Source organism: Periplaneta americana, chromosome 16 (assembly GCF_040183065.1).
Source record: "Periplaneta americana isolate PAMFEO1 chromosome 16, P.americana_PAMFEO1_priV1, whole genome shotgun sequence".
NCBI classification, from domain to species: domain Eukaryota; kingdom Metazoa; phylum Arthropoda; class Insecta; order Blattodea; family Blattidae; genus Periplaneta; species Periplaneta americana.
In genome coordinates this window covers 111,744,660-111,763,134 of record NC_091132.1, presented here as the reverse complement: position 1 = coordinate 111,763,134, position 18,475 = coordinate 111,744,660, and the positions used below count along the sequence as shown (strand labels likewise).

Genomic DNA, 18,475 nt, shown 5'->3' with positions numbered 1-18,475 from the left:
AGTGAGTTTCCTAAATTGTCCAAAATATAATAAGTTTTCACTTACATTCATTGTTGAATAATTGCACAAATTAACAATTACAAGGAAATTCACAACCTCGTAGCATTTTTCACGCACACTACATCATCACACGTGTTCGAAGAGACCAGCTACTAACACGTAACCGGAACCATTTTACGGAAATGGGAATGAGAAAGAATCTGTTAGGAAAGCGAGAACACTGCACCTACCCACGTGGTCTGTGTTGCCGCATGTACATTTTATAAGTTCAGTATCACATGCTTTTGAAGAATGTCAGTTCTTGTAAAGTCATACTACCATTATTGTTCAAAGCTGCCGAGGCCGATTAATTTTTTACGTTAAAAATAATGCAGTTTGCAGTACTTTAAATTTCAAATATATTTGTACAAAACTGACAACTTGGCTGTTGTCCTGTCTAGTAGACAATGAATGGAAGTGAATTTCAGAAGCCAAAAAGATCTGCGATACTAACTTAGAACTACTTCCTCTTTGTTTTATATAAATCCGACTTCAACTTTCAAATATCCTCGAAAGTTTCAAACCATGAATAGTAGCTTATATAAAGTGCAATGAATAATATTTTTTGATTTATAATTTTTAAAAAAGTTTTTATATTGTGTCTTTCATAGCTTTGCGTTAAAACTGTTTTTATTGTCTCCTCTAGATGTGTTATAGTCTGGTTGAATGCAACATCGTTAGATGGCAGCGGTAGCGAGCTTGCTGCATGACCAGTCGGTTTCTATTTCCCGCCCATGCGCTGATTCAGAGGACGATCTCCTCCCTATCCGTTCATTTACTTGCTTTAAAACTCTGCTTCTTTCTCCGGCCGCTAGCGCGCTGTTGTCTATGTGTGTTAACTGCAGTAAAGGAGGAAAGTATTGACTTTCCTCCACACAAACAATCTCGCATCTTTCTCACAGTTTTCTAGCAGCACATGAGTGCGCGTCGTTTAAAACTCCATCAACCGAGGTTTTCTTATAGCTGTGAACTTAAAAGTTATCGAATCTTCCTCGAATTTCAAGGCATATATTTCATTTGGTATTAACTTTCAAAAGAAGAAAAATGTAAGGAGGACGTTCCTCCCTTCCCTCCCGCGAGGAACCGCCACTGGGTATTAGCATCATTCCGTCCGATCTCATTCCATTATAATTCCACTGAACACCGGCTGGCGATGCACGGACCAGGAATTAGAGGCTTGCATGTTCGAAACCTGGATACTCAGCGAACCTTAGTATAGTCAGCCAGTGTGGGTTGGGAATGCGCCTAGCTGGACGGTAAGCGTGATACGAGTAGATTTAGCAGGGCGTAGTGCACACACACTATATACTTTCACTGTTATACAAACGGAACTTTAAAATAGAATTTGATGATGTATCTCCTAACGTAAATTTGTTTTCTTTTTTCAGGAGCTGCTTCTGGATAGAAATAGTTTGACTGCCGTCCCGAGTACTTCACTAAATGGACCTCGTGCTCTTAAAATTCTGTCGCTCACATTCAACCGAATTGGTATGATGCATTGCATAGTTATATCATATCATATCATATCATATCATATCATATCATATCATATCATATCATATCATATCATATCATATCATATCATATCATATCATATTATTATAATACAATACAAATAATGTGTAGATGGCTTTACATCAGCGGTCGGCAAAGATTACGTCATATAAAATTCAGCCTGCAATACACAACAAAGAAGAAGGAATGAACAAGTGAAAGCTAAGGTCACAGTTTAGTATATACAGTTCCGAAGCTCAATACTTAATAAATATGCATACATAGATAGTTTCTGACCACCAGGATCGCTACTATCGCCTCAGCACAGACCCTTTCCCGAGCAAACGATAATGTATGTTCGGGTTTTCTATTTCAGTGTATGGAGCTCCGTTAAATATTATAACTTTATTGCGTATCATTGCTAAGTTTTATTTAGTGTAATGTGTCCATAAGTTCCGTTTACTTCTTATTGCGTAATTTGTTGCAGAAATAATTAAAAATGTGTTATTTTAATGTGAAGAGAATTTTACGTGTTAACATAATCTATTCGCAACAACATTTTAAGTTTAGAATGGAAGCTATTTTGAGGTTTAATAAAAAAAGAATTTATATTGTGATGTTATTTTAGCACATCTACCTTCCTTAATTGCAGATAGAAAATTTACCATACCACTCCTATGAAATTAGTGTACGGACGATTGTGTTACTTCGTCTCTTAGGAAGTAGATAAATACTATAATTCAGTACTCAATTGTAGTATTAAAATACTGACAAACTGAACGTGCGGCGTATCATACATGACATTATGCTTAATTATAATGTATAATTGCGAATATAGGAATATAAATAATAACCTATAATTTCCATATTACATAACATAGGCCTACATATGTAATGGCAGGGCATTGGAGACTTTGTAAATCTAGTTGCTCTAGTAATAGCGCTGTGAGGTTACCGTATTTCAATATAGTCAAGTGTCCGAAGGACAATAAGGCAGCACTCATAAAGCGGTGGAACTAGCGCTGAGGTAGTTCCTGCGATTTCAGAAGTGAAAATCGTTGAATTTATAAGAGATTTTTTGTGAAAGTGCAGGTGATCCTATAAGCAAGACACAATAAAAGCCAAAACTAACCAAAGCTAACCTGTCACAGATCCGTATATGCAAGGAGTATGAGTACAAAGGAACTACCTCTGCGCTAGTTTAGCCTACTAACATATTACACTAATCAGACTTCAGATTGGAGTACCGTAAGAAACGAATAAATACAACTGAAATAGAGACAAATTGCATTTACAAGTTATCACACGTAACTTTATGCTTAATTATAATGAATAAATGCGAATATTGAAGTATTGGTACAGTAAACATAACCTATAATTTCAACATATCAAAATATCCGTGCGGTGCAACTGAAAATTATTGAATCGCGCATAAATGAATGTACAAGAATTTCGCAATATTTAATCCAAATAAAGGCAGGTATTACACACACGAACAACGTAATTTTCACACCAAAAATAATATTACACCTTAACTCGCAAGTGAATTATGTCTGAAGTATCTCATAATCATTGTTTTAAATCTATTAATGCAATTACACTACATTTTAGATAAAAATATGTTACTCTTTATGCATTGTAACTAATTTATATGGTTGAAACGCCGCTCTCCGTGATCGGGTTAAGCGAGTCACTTGGTCTGCCTATATTAAATCACGATGGCAGTGACACAGTCTATTGTTCCTAGTACTCACAGCGCTCCAAGCGGCTAGCAACTATCGCGAGAAATGCAAAAAATCATCCCAAGCTTCGCAACTGTATATACTAAACTGTGCTAAGATCATGCCTTACCCTCCGTATTAAGGAGTTGACAACGCGTCACGAAATGTCGACCACTGATTGTATTATATCTCAAGGTGTGAACCATCTGTCTATGTCTTCGCCACTGGCTGTCTAAATTGCCAACCAATTTTTTTGCTTTTCTCGAGTTTTCACGACATTTTTACAAATATTTATAGTAAAACATTCGTATCAATTAATTCATATTAAAAAATTGCATAGGCTTGCGGAAGTATCTACAAAAATAACACTTCCGAGAGCTACAGACGACAAGTTTCTCCCCTTCGGCCCTCTAACAGTTCTTTCCCGTAGTGTAGGCCTTAATAACAGATACGGGATTTCCTTTCTTTCTGAAGAATGTATTCGAAGGAATCATGCTTAAATACGCATCTAAGGTCACTCATTGTAACCTGCCGACCATTTGTATCAAGTAACATCATCAATATTCGCCTCACTCTGTCATTGTTAGCTATCAGTGTCGACACTGACATTTTAGTGATGTATACACATTAAGATATGTATCATTCTTTAATTAAATGTAATTACAGACATAACAATGAAATATTTTTCATATAACAATGAAACTAAATAAACAAGGAAACCTCGGTTTTCAAGTTCCGTCGAATAACGTTATGTAATGTATTTGCATAATATGTACGCTTTGAATTTTATTAAATATAGTAAAATACAGTATACAGATTTACGAACTGCGCTTTCTATACGCTTTCTTGCTCTACTTCGCTTATGTAATCGGCACGCTTGCTTCGCGCCGACGTAATATAATATTATCTGTAAATGACGTCACAGCGGACTACCAAACAGTCTTCAGTGGAACAAAGCTTCTTTAACAAATTGTCCAAAACTTTTAAATCATAAAAGCTAGTTAAAATCTGAATACAGTTTTTAAAAGCTCGTGCCTACTTATTTATTTCAGTCGCAATATGTAGATCCAACTCTTGAAGATGAGGAGTGAACGAAAATTGTTGCACGTTTTCAGCAATTCTGTAACAATATGTAACATATTCATTATTGAATAATAGTTATTTATACAACAAATGAATAATCTTGATGATTATGGCAAGAGTGAACGTTTGTCGCATGAACGATAGTGAGTGTCATAATAAGATTATCCACGAGTTGGATACAACACTTTATGGCATCTTAGCATTATAAATTGTAGGAAATAAATTATAAATCATCCATAGCTGACGAAGTCTTCATATGTTCCTATCGATTAGTTGCGCCTAGTATTGACACTGAATAAAGAGAACTGGAGGACCTTGCAGGTATTACAAACTCTAGTTATAGGTTGGATATCAAATTATATTTTACAAATATTCCTTTATTTTGTTAATATAGTTGCTCTGAACCACAGAACTGTATTACGTGATGTTACAAGAATGATACAAAATTGTTAAAGATTGGAAATAAATGGTACGTTACCTTGTGTCCTGCATTTCATTTCTTGTTACAAGGCGCGTAAAAGCGGTAAGCAAGATAGACGAGTAGCATGCATCCCGACCCAAGGGTTCCGGTATTACGTCATTGCTATTATTGACACGCGTGCCATAATAAGCCGATTACGAACGATTTTGAATGTAGTAACAACCTTTTTATAATGCTAGGATGGCATAAAATAAATTACATAAACAGAAAACTCTATATTTACTCTTTAATTTACATACAGGATACGTTTGGATTGTGCGCCTTTTATAGGAACTGAGTTCTCAAACACACAACCCAGAATCAGGATAATGATGCGAAAATCCTATGGAAGTTATGATTTTATTCTAAAACTAATATTTAACTGGAAAACTTAGAAAATAAAATTCAGAATGTTATTTCTATTCTATTCTTATAATAATAATATCATTTTCACTTGTTAATTCTTATTTTACTGCAATTCTGCACAGATAACTTGTGGTTCATTTAAATAGTCTTCAAAACAATCACATTCGTTATGAGTATCTTCATTTGTATCAGAACTCTGGATTACTATACCACTGTAGATAGGGGCTTTCCTTCCACTCACTTCCGAAGTGTTTACTTAGTAACTTCTAAAAATCCACACGTTTCACTGGCTTTACTTTGAGCCTTATTTTAATTCGTGAAGGATTCATTTCCAATCGTTTTTCTTCAGCACGTATCCATTCTTAGAGATTAAATTTACATTTTCTAGTCATTTTAGGCGTACTGTCCAACGTATTGCACTCCATATTGAACTCAAGGTGCCCCAAAATCCTTATATTTCATTAAAATGTCGAAATAAAAGGGAACGTAATCATTAAAACATCCAAACTCGTCAGGATGTAAACATGGAACTTGTCGCCATGACAGATTTAAGCCTTTCCAGCAATCTGATTAGCTGAAATTGTCATGTTCGCATTTGAAATAAATTCTATGTGGAGGTGTCCGATTATGAAATAGCAACATATTTTAACGTTCACAAAGGCATGTAAATGACAGTTTCTGGAATACACGAGAAACATATTTGGAAATAGCGCGAGAAATACTGTAAGAACCGATCCTTAACTAAATTTCGACAAAAATGGCGTATGTTCGTATGTGATACCAGCCTCCTCAAGTAATAGTAGCAGGACGAATAGAAGAACTAGTGTACGCACTTCTATGCTTTCCCATTGTCGGTGGCGAACCTGACAACTAGTGGCGCTTCGATCGTTAGGATCTAGGCCTATCTGTTGTCTGAAGTCAGACACCTCGAAAATATATTCCTCGCGCGTTTAATGATGAAAGTTGCTAGGGATTGTTAATATGCTTTGTTGTTGAGGGTTATGTAGATGTCTTCAATTTGTTGTGCTTTGAATTAATCAGTGACAAAAGAATATTGTGTGGTGGTTTACAAAATAATTACAAAAATTCCGTACTGTTTTGTTCCGGGTTGTAGATCGGAATACAGTAGAAATAGTGTAAGAAGACATTTATTTTCATCTCCCAAAGAAAAAGATGAGTTTGGAAAATGGGCCAGAGAGATTCCGAGGAAAAATAGGCAGCTTTCGGTATTTGTGATGTGCATTTTTCCGAATTAAATGATTAGCCTAAAAATGTCCCGTAGAGGGCAAAGACCTCCTTCTATAGAGGGAGAGCTGTATTTGCCTCACGCGGTGAGCTACTTCGCGTAAGAGAATTTTTCCAAATACATGATTATAAAATAAGATTTTTATTATAAAAAGTCATAGGACAGAAATACCGCGAGTGCGTTGAAACTTACAACCAGGAGCTGTACCTCACATTTTACCTAATAATAAACGTTACAGAGTGGTAATATTCGATGAGGTCAAACTCAAATAAGAAATTCAATTTAATAATTATTCCCTTAAAGTGGACGAATTTGTTGATTTCGGAGATCTCACGACTGATGTCCAAAAGAAACAATTAGCAAATCATGCATTAGTATTTATGTTTATGCCAGTTATGCAAGGTTGGATTCAACCAATTGCTATTTACGCTAGCAGAAACGCTACTCCAGGTGATATTCTCGCTAAAATTCTTATACAAGTTATACTACAATTAGAAGCAGGCAACTAATCATGGTGAGTAATTTAATTCATTTATAGGCACGTAAAATACCATTCAACTCTTTATATACTAACATTTTGTGGGTTTTGTAGGTTTTGTTTTCTGTCCCTGAATTCGCAACTTGTTACGAAAAGATTATTTATTTAAATACTGAACTTATAACGTGGGCCTAATAACGTTTCAGGTCCTATTGTATTTTCTGTTACGAACATTCATAATAGTATTACCTGACATAAGACTATTAATTATGAATAAGGGACTATAAAGGTATTTCTTAAGTTGAATAGCCGGGTTAAATGGAAGAAATTTGCTTTTAAAAAGGACTACATTCACGTAAAAAGTACTGTGAACTCCTTCCGAGTCACGCTCATAGCGGTAGCAGCACCGCGTTGCGGCAGATGCGTGTAAACTCACAGAGTGCGTACACTATTTTTTCTATTCGTCCTGATAATAGCAATAGCAATAATAATAAGTTCCATGGGTTGAACTCGTTTCGTCTTCAACATTGAAAAAAAACTAATCACTCCACTTTTCATCCTTCGTCTGCTTGAATGTTGAAGAATTAAACAATTACAAATTTTCTGCAACTAGAATTACTAGTCCTAGGCTAGGTATTTGTGTGGAGCGGTTGTCTCCTCAGAATTCCGGAGCATATTCTGCCACCAAATGTGTACTTTACTTCAGTTATCGCGAGCATGGGCTTTATAGCAAGCTCTCTGAGGAAGAGTAACTTACCAACTCTTTGGAAACCGTTTTCACTTTTAAGGGTGGGAGTACCATTTGTCTCAGAATGTTGGTAGAAGAGAAATGTACGAACACTCGACTCCCAAAATCCCCACTAGCTGCGTTAAGTGAATTACCATTATTCTTATGAGAAGGTGTGATGGGATATTATCCGTTATTAAAAATTAGGCCTGAAAAACTCTTTCATTTGAACTCAATATTTGATCGGAGAAAATTTCTTAAATGCGCTGCAGAAATACGCCAACAAATAAATGCATACAATAATTATTATTCAATGTATTTTGCAGGTGCAATACGGACGGCAGCCTTTCAGTCTCAGAGGCAGCTGGAAAGCCTGGACCTGAGTTACAACCTTATTGCTACAATCGAAGCTCGCTCCCTGGCTGGACTTAGTCGTTTGCGCTCATTGTACCTAGCACACAACAGACTTACCCGGTTCAACAGTGACGTTTTCCATGGTAAGTAACTGAAATGCAATTCCGAATGAATGAATGAATGCATGAAGTTATTGCATTGCGAATGGGTAGATACCCGGTGATAATGTTGGTACAATACAAAAGGGAATTCATTTGTAATATTCGATACTATGATCATATCTCACCTTCTTTCGAGAAGTTATCATGGCTTAGGTTACATGAGAGGAGAAATTTCCACTCACTTTCTCTCTTATATTGAATTATGCACACTTCATCCCCCTATTATTTATTCGCTCGTTTTCATACTCTCTCTGGCTATCATAATATTAATACTGATCACAACGCGATAACACACTAGAAATTCCACTTCACACATCATCTCTGTATTCCTCATCTTTCACTGTTGCTACCTCTCGTCACTGGAACTCTCTGCCGCCTGAAGTGGAGGGCTGCCGAACATTGAAATCTTTCAAATCCAAGTTAGAAAATTATCTTATGACGAGTTGCCAAACTAACTTACTATTATGACAAGTGTTGTATTGCATGTTTCCACGTATTCATATTTTTTTATGTTCTAGTGATATTTAACTTATTTTATATTTTTGTTTTCATATTTTCCGATAATGATATATCTATAATGTGATAAGTTGAGCTATATATAATCATAATTTTCCTTGCTGTGTGTATTTAAAAATATTGTATTCATTGTATGCTTTGTACTGCACTATTTTATTACTATTATTATTATTATTATTATTATTACTATTCTTATTTTTTATCATTATTATTATTATTATTATTATTATTATTATTATTATTATCATCATCATCAATAAATGTCTTATTTTTTATACTTTGTAAGTTTCATTTATTTTGACCTGCTGTTCACATTTTATTATGCTTTTTCCTTTCTTTCTGTATGTTATATATTATGTCTGATTTCTACTTACTTGTTGGTTACATTTTATTATTATTATTATCTTATTCAGTTTTGTGTGTAAAATTGTAGTGTTTTTTGTAACGCAGTTTTACTCCTGGTTGAGTGTTAGAGAAGGCCGTATGGCCTTAACTCTGCCAGGTTAAATAAATCATTATTATTATTATTATTATTATTATTATTATTATTATTATTATTATTATAAACACAATTCACAAAAAAAACAAATACAAAACACAACACAAAGAACACAAAAAATCAAATACAAAACGAAACAAAATAACACGTTAATACAAAACGAATCAAATAACACAATTACAAAACATTAACAGAGATACATCATCTGTATTTAATACATTAATTTTATTACACAGAAGATTAATAAAAATTTGTCTGACCAAAAATATGGATTACCCAACAAATTTAATTTAGCCTATACAGATTTTAATGTATTGCCTATTGAATAAATTTACAAATATAGTTTACTAACTTACTACCACAGAAATCAAATAAAACACAAATCTAATCGACATGACTATCATACTCGAAGACAAAAGTCTACTTTCCCATTAATTGAGCCTAAATGTCATACAAGTGCAGCTCTTAAACATGGCGCTAGTTTCGGCCGAAGACGTTATAATAAAATTACAAACCATTTCCCAAATTCGAAATATTTTAAAATTGAAGCTTTTAAAAAAGAAATTTGTAAAATTATCCATGATATATAATATTAACAAATGTATTTTTTTATCTTTTATTTCTGTCGACTATATTCATGTGTTATTGAATATCACTGGCTTCTGTCTGATTGTCAATTTATATTAAATGCGTATTTTTCTCTCTTTTTCTCTTTCTTCTTTATTCTTGCTCTTGTGTTGTATTTATTGGTTTGAATTAAATTACTTACTGCATTTAGTAAACCGTGCTTGTAAATTTTATGTTATATTATTGACTAAGACCACACCGTACACGAGCCTGGCTCTTACGGTAGTGGCTAGAAACATTTTTGTTTTATAAATCTAGTTAAATAAATAAAAAAAGAAATAAATAAATACAAAATTACAACATGAACACAACTCACAAAACAAATACAAAACATAACACAAATCACCTTTAGCATTAAACTGAAGAGTCCTAAACGTTTACGCGACACGTGCAACGTTCATAAACATCTTAACCAATTTTGATATTTATGAAACATTTGAACACTTCGAACACTTTTAAGGAACCGGAGGTTCATTGCCGCCCTCACATAAGCCCGCCATCGGTCCCTATCCTGAGCAAGATTAATCCAGTCTCTACCATCATATCCCACCTCCCTCAAATCCATTTTAATATTATCTTCCCATCTACGTCTCGGCCTCCCCAAAGGTCTTTTTCCCTCCGGCCTCCCAACTAACACTCTATAAGCATTTCTGGATTCGCTCATACGTGCTACATGCCCTGCCCATCTCAAACGTTTGGATTTAATGTTTCTAATTATGTCAGGTGAAGAATACAATGCGTGCAGTTCTGTGTTATGTAACTTTCTCCATTCTCCTGTAACTTCATCCCTCTTAGCCCCAAATATTTTCCTAAGCATCTTATTCTCAAACACCCTTAATCTATGTTCCTCTCTCAAAGTGAGAGTCCAAGTTTCACAACCATACAGAACAACCGGTAATATAACTGTTTTATAAATTCTAACTTTCACATTTTTGGACAGCAGACTGGATGATACAGTAAGAGCTTCTCAACCGAATAATAACAGGCAGTGGTTAACAAATTGCTGCGAATTGACTTTTATCATTATTGGAATAATCTGTAAGTTAGAGGAAATTAAACTGTGTCAAATTCACTAATGTGCTGATACTACGGTCGCGACTCACATAATGGAAGATGTCAATTCATCTGTTTATCGTATTCGCCAGTTTCCGTTACATAATGTTTTCCGTGCAGAATTCAGAACGACCTCATATTTTGCAATGATGTGGTCTTATGGGTGCCCTGAAAATTGAACAAATTCCAAATGAGTGGCGACTTTTTATAGATTCCTCAATAATTAGCCCGAAAATTGTATATTTCAAAATGACAATGAATTACTCGACAGTCCTGTCGGCCATGTTAATATGAAACAATTAATTAACTCTATAAATTGTGACAAATAAAAGTGATGTATTGAATGCAAAGTTGAAGTTGATTGGCTCTTCATCTGGATTACACAACAGACTAATATTGGTTTCTGTCTGAGTGAAATAATCATCCAAAGAAGAAGTTACTATAAAATAAACAAATACCTTTGCAACAGATTTTGAAACCAGGTACCAAAAAGCAAACTACTTTTAGATCATAAAAACAATACTACAAGAGTAACATATTAAACTTCGTAATGGGAAATGAGATGAAATGGAGAACCCTGTACGTAATTTCCATTTCTTTGTTTTGTTTTGTTTTGTTTTGTTTTTTTTTTTTTTTGCCTAAACCAGTTGTCGTAGGTCACTAAATAAAAAAACATTACGTTTGATGGCCATTTTGATGGAATATTTAAGGACTAGCAGAAAAATGCATGAAAAACCTTTCGTTTAACCTTAAGGAATTTCCCTGGAAACAAAAAAGCGTCAAAATAATGAATTAGCAGACAACATGTTGATGGTATAGGCTGTGGAGTGCAATATGTCTCTCAAAATTCACTTCCTCCACTTCTATTTAAACTGACCCTCTGAAAACTTTGGGACAATAAGAGATCACGAAAGATATCGCGATTCTAAAAATACGTTATCAGGGAAATGGAGCGCGTTGATTGCGATTACTGCTGTCGATGATAAGAGATACCCTTGAGGTAAATTGCAGAATAAAGAGCGAAAGACAACGTCTGTAAAGAATGTGTAGTTTTTTAACATACTCATTATTGCATGTATGGAATTAGCTATTTAATTCATTTATTGTTATTGTTGTTAGAAGTTCTTTTGTAAACGAGATCTAATTGTTCTAATTAAACTTTTCTATTGTGATTTTCGAATCCAGCCTTCCACGCTGCATAAGCTGTGGTTGATTTCATTTCCGATACAATACAAATCGTTAAAATTTGTTTTGCACCATCTATAGGGACACTAAATAATAGAAGCTGGTTCATACATAACAATGGCAGTCAAAAAAATAGAGCCGTGTTGAAAGGTAGTGAAGTAACACATATAATAACAACCAGGGGCGGACGCAGGATTTTTTTTCGGGGAGGGATTTGAGGAGATAGTAAAAATGGAGTAATGAGAACTAAGTTTATATACTCACAATTTGTTTCCGAGTCACAAACATTAACAAGCTGGCCTGAGTAGCATAGTCGGTATAGCCTTCTATGCTCGAAGTTGCGGGTTCTACCCCAACCCAGCTCGATGGCATTCAAGTGTGTTTAAATGCGACAGGCCTCATATCAGTCGATTTACTGCCATGTAAAAGATGTTCTGAGGGAAAAAATTTCGGCACACGGTGACGCTGATATAACCTCGGCAATTGCGAGCGTTGTTAAATAAACCATAATTTTTTAATTTTAACATTTACAATGACTGCAATTCAAAAATAATGACAGAACGACATTTATAGAAGAAGGCAACGAGGCTTCTTAGACATTTCATCCAGTACTTCATGAGCTTTTACTTCTACATTTTTATGTATATACATCAAAGCCAGTCCCTTTAATCTGTCTGCTCCCATCGTGCTCCTCAAGTAAGTTTTCAAATACCGCAATGTTGAGAACGACCATTCTGGTGTTGCTGTAGTTATAGGCAACGTGCAGAAAAGTTTCAGCGCCTTGCGAGTGCAGGGAAAAATAATTTCATTGCACCTGTTCGAAGATGATATAAAATCAGTAGGTATTAGGTGAAGATTTTTCTGATAAAGGAAATTTCTTCTCCACATCTTCAATTCATTGAAGATAGACTCTGGTGATGCATCAACATCATTGGGGCACTGATTTACTACAGCCTCAACAGTAGTTTCTAAATCTTCATCTGATGCTCGCACTATGTTTTTAGGCAGAAAAGTTTGTATGGACTTTAGGATTCCCTTATGATTTAAAAACCTGTCCTTGAGCTGACTAATGAAATAGTCTAACAGTCTTACTAATAAAAACTCTATATACAGACGTTTAACTGTCTTATACTTATACAATGAGTAGCTCGTTTATAAGTCGTGTGTAAATTCCTTACTAATAATTGGTACATAAGTAGTGTATAACAGTATAACTGTTACACAGCTACGTCATAGTTTCGTCATTACTTCGTTACGAAAGGTAATAGAATATCTGAGGTTCTCTAATGCATCCGGTAGAGCGCTCTAGTGTGGCGTGTTAAATATCGATAGTACAACTGGCTCTAATCGATTACCACACTACATTTTGGTCAAAAAGTACAAGCTACAGCAATATTATTCTAATAATTCTATGCTCTTTGGTTTGTTCTAATGTGGTTACAAGGCATCCATCATCATAAAATGACAGTCGATACGAACAGCTGTCAGAGGGGCGGCCATTTTTTCGCTATATACAACGCTTAAACTAGGGATTTCGTGTATATAACTACTGCAAAACAATTCCCATTGTATAGTTACAGCCTGTTTATACGTACATAGCTTATTCACGGCTTATTAGTAACGGTTTCTGTCTCAACTCTGTATAAGTATCGTATAAAAACTGTACACGGTTTATTAGTAAGACTGTAAGAAGAGAAGGAAAATTAAAAGCATAAAATACTCTTCATGACCCTCTGTCTTGAAGTAAGAACGCTGTGTTTGTCTTCCTGCAGTTCTTGGAATTTAACATTTAAGCAAAGAGAATTTACGTGGAAAACTCTCTAATTCCTATGTACATTCACGAATTAAAATTAATATTATTTTTGTTTCTTGTTTCGTATTTTTCTCAAAATTTGCCCCTTGCAGCCGCCCCTGATAACAACATACAATTGTTTTATTAATGCAGTCATTTTGTATAATGTACAAGACAACATAAACTAAACGTAATGAACTTTATTTGTATTAATCTTTATAATAAAAAAATATCTGTATTATGTATGTACTCGTATAATGTACCAGGTCAAAATAATAAACCCACTTGCTACAAAATAAGAAAAACTACTCCAACATGTCTGAATTTAATATTTGGTTGGATATACTTTACTCTTCAAAACAGCACGACATCTTTTACCCACTGAGTCTGCTAACTTCTGACAAAGACCTACTGGAAGTGAGTACCAAGCATTTTGGATTGCTTCCCACAGTTGGTCCAGATTTGTGGCCTTTTAACGATCAATTCTTTTGTCAACAATATCCTAGATTCTCATTTTTGAACAACTTTTCTCTCATTACAGGTGCTGATAATTTGGAACTACTTGATTTATCAGAAAATTTCATATCTGAATACCCAAGTGTTGCCCTCAAATCATTTGTTGGCCTCAAGTTGCTGAATCTGTCGTCCAACCTCATCCAAGTAAGTATACGAGCAGTGACTTGTAAAGATGCATGGCACAGATAAGTATACATACATGTACCTGATGTTGTTGTCCAACATTTCTGTTTCTTATTTTAAAATAAATTTACAACAGAAACAGACGTGTTAAGACACAAATTGTTCGCAATAATAATAACAATAATAATAATAATAACAATAATAATAGCAATAATAATAACAATAATAATAATAACAATAATAATAACAATAATAATAACAATAATAATAATAATAACAATAATAATAATAATAATAATAATAATAATAATAATAATAATTTCGTATAAACATCCCCTTTACTGGAATTTCAAGCGCACTAATGGAAATAATCGGGTTGGGGACAACTGGCCACAGAAAATTGGCCACAGAGGCAACTCGCCACATAATTGAAATTCGTATCAAAGACAATTCGCCACACATTAAAATTCAAGGCAATATTCAAATTCGCAACAATTTATATTTCTATGGTAGCACAAGACAAATCCAGAAGCTGTAAACTAAATAGGAACTATGGCGGAAGAAATTCGCTTCACAAAATCAGAAAGAGGCTCTGACAAATTAATATATCTTGGCTACATGTACACGAGACTTAGAGAAAATAAGAATGGAGTTGTTTGGCGCTGTGACATGCGTGGCGGGTGTAATGCAACAGTCACGTTATCAGAAGATGGAAGCAGTGTCGTCAAAGAACCGTCTGAACACAAGAATCATTCTGCAGACTGGGGAAGGATTAAGGCAAAGGAATGTGTAGAGAACATGAAGGCAAGGGCGGGGACTTCCCGAGAACCAACGTCTGTCATTATTCAAAATGAATTACAGCGTATTGCAAGCGAAGCCAATGTGAATCTACCGAAGAAACCATCTGTTAAAAAAACTGTGCGCCGTGCCAGGAAGTTGCACCTACCACCTGAACCAAGGAATATTGACGAACTGAACGTTATAGCCGACAGATACACTAAGACCGTACAAGGAGAAAGGTGGTTGTTGTATTTTGAACCGGAGGACAACGTGAAAGTTATCATATTTGCCACTAATTCACATTTAAATAAATTGTTACGGTCCCATTTTTGGATAATGGACGTTGTGGCAAATTGTCTATTTGTGGCAAATTGTCTATTTGTGGCAAATTGTCTATCTGTGGCAAATTGTCTATTTGTGGCAAATTGTCTATCTGTGGCGAATTGTCCCTATTACCAATTTTCTGTGGCCAATTGTCCCAGTTACCAATTTTCTGTGGCCAATTGTCCGGAACCGAAATAATCTTCATAAAATCACTTAATCTCTATTCTTTATGACATGGTTAGCATCTAGGATTATGGGCTAAACTGCTCGTATCATGATAAGAGGATTTAAGAATGTAATCTTGCCGCAATGTATAATTATTTTAATTGTAGTTAAACATTGCCAGCTGTTGGCACAGCTTCCCATTTGTTGGCATCTGATATTTAATTTATTAGTACTTTTATATTACCTTCATAATATATTGTTACTCATGAAAACGGACTTCATGTTTATTAAATTATAATGAGCTGTATTCCAATAACATATGGAACAAAAATATTAAATGCCTTCGTATAAAATGTAGGTACAATAATGGGTCGACTAAAACCCTTCATCACATAGGCATGGATGAATATATAATATGATGCGAAACTTACTGAGTTTCCCGTAACACATAATAGAGGCGCTGTTGTAGAAATTGATCTTGCTGCCACCTGTTGGGCGGAGGGGTGTTATTACATCTAGCAGCGCACCAAGTAGCGAAAAGAGTAACTAATTACTCCATGCATTTAGCAGTGCACCTGGTGACGAAAATGTTAAACTGTGCAGAAAGTATTCCCTCCCACCCTCATCGATATTCAAAACTAACCCAATTTAAAATAAAACATTTACATTTTTATTCCTCACAGCAGCTTATACTTAAAATTCTTACCGGAGCCAACAGGAAGATAAAAGAGACGATCTATTTTACGCTACCCAATTAAAATATAACCAGACAGAGACAAAAAATAAAGCAAAAGGTTAGATAATTGAGATTGTATTCTTTGGGTATTTATTGCACAGCGCAATGGAAAAGTCTGCAAGAACTACTTAGATAGTTCAATTTATTATATTACTATTACTTTATAATACATTGACAACACTATTTTTACAACATCCATAAACATCACTGTTTAACATACACTCCTTAAACACACACATAGTATCACTTTATGTTCACTTATTAGCAAGATTCTGGTTGCCACCTTGTCTTCTCGAGCAACGTCTCGAACGGATAAATAGAGAACTACGTCGGGCACTGATCATCTTATTTGAGCCCCCTGCCACCAGATGGTGCTGACCGCAGTTTCGCATCCTATTATATATTTATCCCTGACATAGGCCTAATATAATACTGTTAATAAAAACAAATTAAGACTCGTTATTCAGAAAAACTAAAATCATCACCACTCTTTCTGTAGTGCAACATTTATTTTATAGTTAGGAAATAGAGTAACGTTGAACACATTTGGAATATGAATTTGATATTTCTGTCAAATACATTTCAAAAGGTACAATTTTTTGCAATTGCTGTAATAGAAGAAACTTTTGAAAAACAATAGAGGGTTTATGTGCATTCTAAAATACATTTTTTAGCGAAGTTATTCTTACTACAAAAGATTTCACTAGTTGATGCTCCTGGATCTTTGAGTTTAAGATAATTTGATATGTCTGTTGTTATTTCTGACCATTTCATTTTTATTTATTCTTTTTTTTTTAGTGTTTTTGAATTTACTTCTCTCTAACGTTTTATTTCTTTCACTTTCATTTTTACCTCTTATAGCTCCTTCTATTTCTACTGAAGTTGAAAGGGATTTGTTTCGAATCGACGTTGGTCCTCCCATTGCGAATTTCAGACCATTACAATACGTCATTTCTTCTGCAGTTGCAGTTAGCGGTTCTGTACTTTCATTTCAAAATTATTTATTAGTATTACATTAACCTCCGCCCTATATCTTCTGATTGAGGTTCTGGCTGGTATGCACATATACAGTATCATCAGGCAGTACATCTTACTTGACTATATGTGTCAAGGAAGAACAATTTGTTTGTATGCATCTGAAGTATGATTAGTGTAATATGTATGTAGTCAACGAGCGATGTAAGCAATGGAGGGAGAAAGGATCTGGCCACCCTGCCCCATCATCTCCTGGCCTAGTTGCCTCATAAGTGGTGCCTTCTTGGTATCACTTGTGATGTTCAGATCTGTCTTCATACAGTTGAATAAACAACAATAACCATCCTCTTTCTTCGTTTTCTATTTGCTGTAACAATGGGATTTCAACAGCTAAATATCGAAGATAACATTCATTTTCATTCACAAAATACGAAGTATACTATTTACAAAGTGTAGTACTCATTGGGGGGGGGGAACTTATTTTTGTGGAAATCTATTTAGGATCCTGTTGGTAATATTGTCATTGATTGCACACGGCGAGTTTCCTCCCCTGTTATATGATATTGTGTTCCAACTTTTGGATTATTATTTTCCTTGTAACTTTTACGAAATGGTTTGGTATAACATTTTAAACTCTTAATAGCATTTTTATCTAGGCTTTAGGTTTTCCTCTTTAAGGGGAAATGATGGTATTTTTTGGTGAAAAATGGGTAAGTTTTCAAAAAAAAACAAAAAAAAAAAAAGAATTCTTTAAAATACTCTGTGATGTGTGTGGAATGCATAGCATAACATTTTGTAGGTATTTCTGCCCTTATCGGATGTTGAGTAGCCATTCTTAAACTTCCTGCGTTATGGATTTTAAAATCACTCGCCCACTTTTATTGTTGTTTCCGGTAAATTAAATTTTCAAAAAAAGAAAAACCTTTAAAATAATCTTTGATATGTGTGGAATGCATTGCATAACATTTTGTGGGTATTTGTGCCCTTATCGGAAGTTGAGTAGCCATTCACTATTCTTCACTGGTGTTCACTATTTTTATGCAGATGACACAGTT

At 34.6% G+C, this 18,475-nt stretch overlaps 1 protein-coding gene across 1 annotated transcript in view; it reads left to right on the top strand.

Annotated features, from left to right (window-relative positions):
* Positions 1-18,475, top strand: part of LOC138691076 (chaoptin) — a 257,907-nt gene that overhangs the window by 218,136 nt on the left and 21,296 nt on the right. The window contains exons 4-6 of the mRNA XM_069812767.1: positions 1,428-1,527; positions 7,941-8,111; positions 14,343-14,461. Coding sequence (XP_069668868.1) covers positions 1,428-1,527; positions 7,941-8,111; positions 14,343-14,461 — 390 coding nt within the window. The remainder of the gene's footprint in view (positions 1-1,427; positions 1,528-7,940; positions 8,112-14,342; positions 14,462-18,475) is intronic.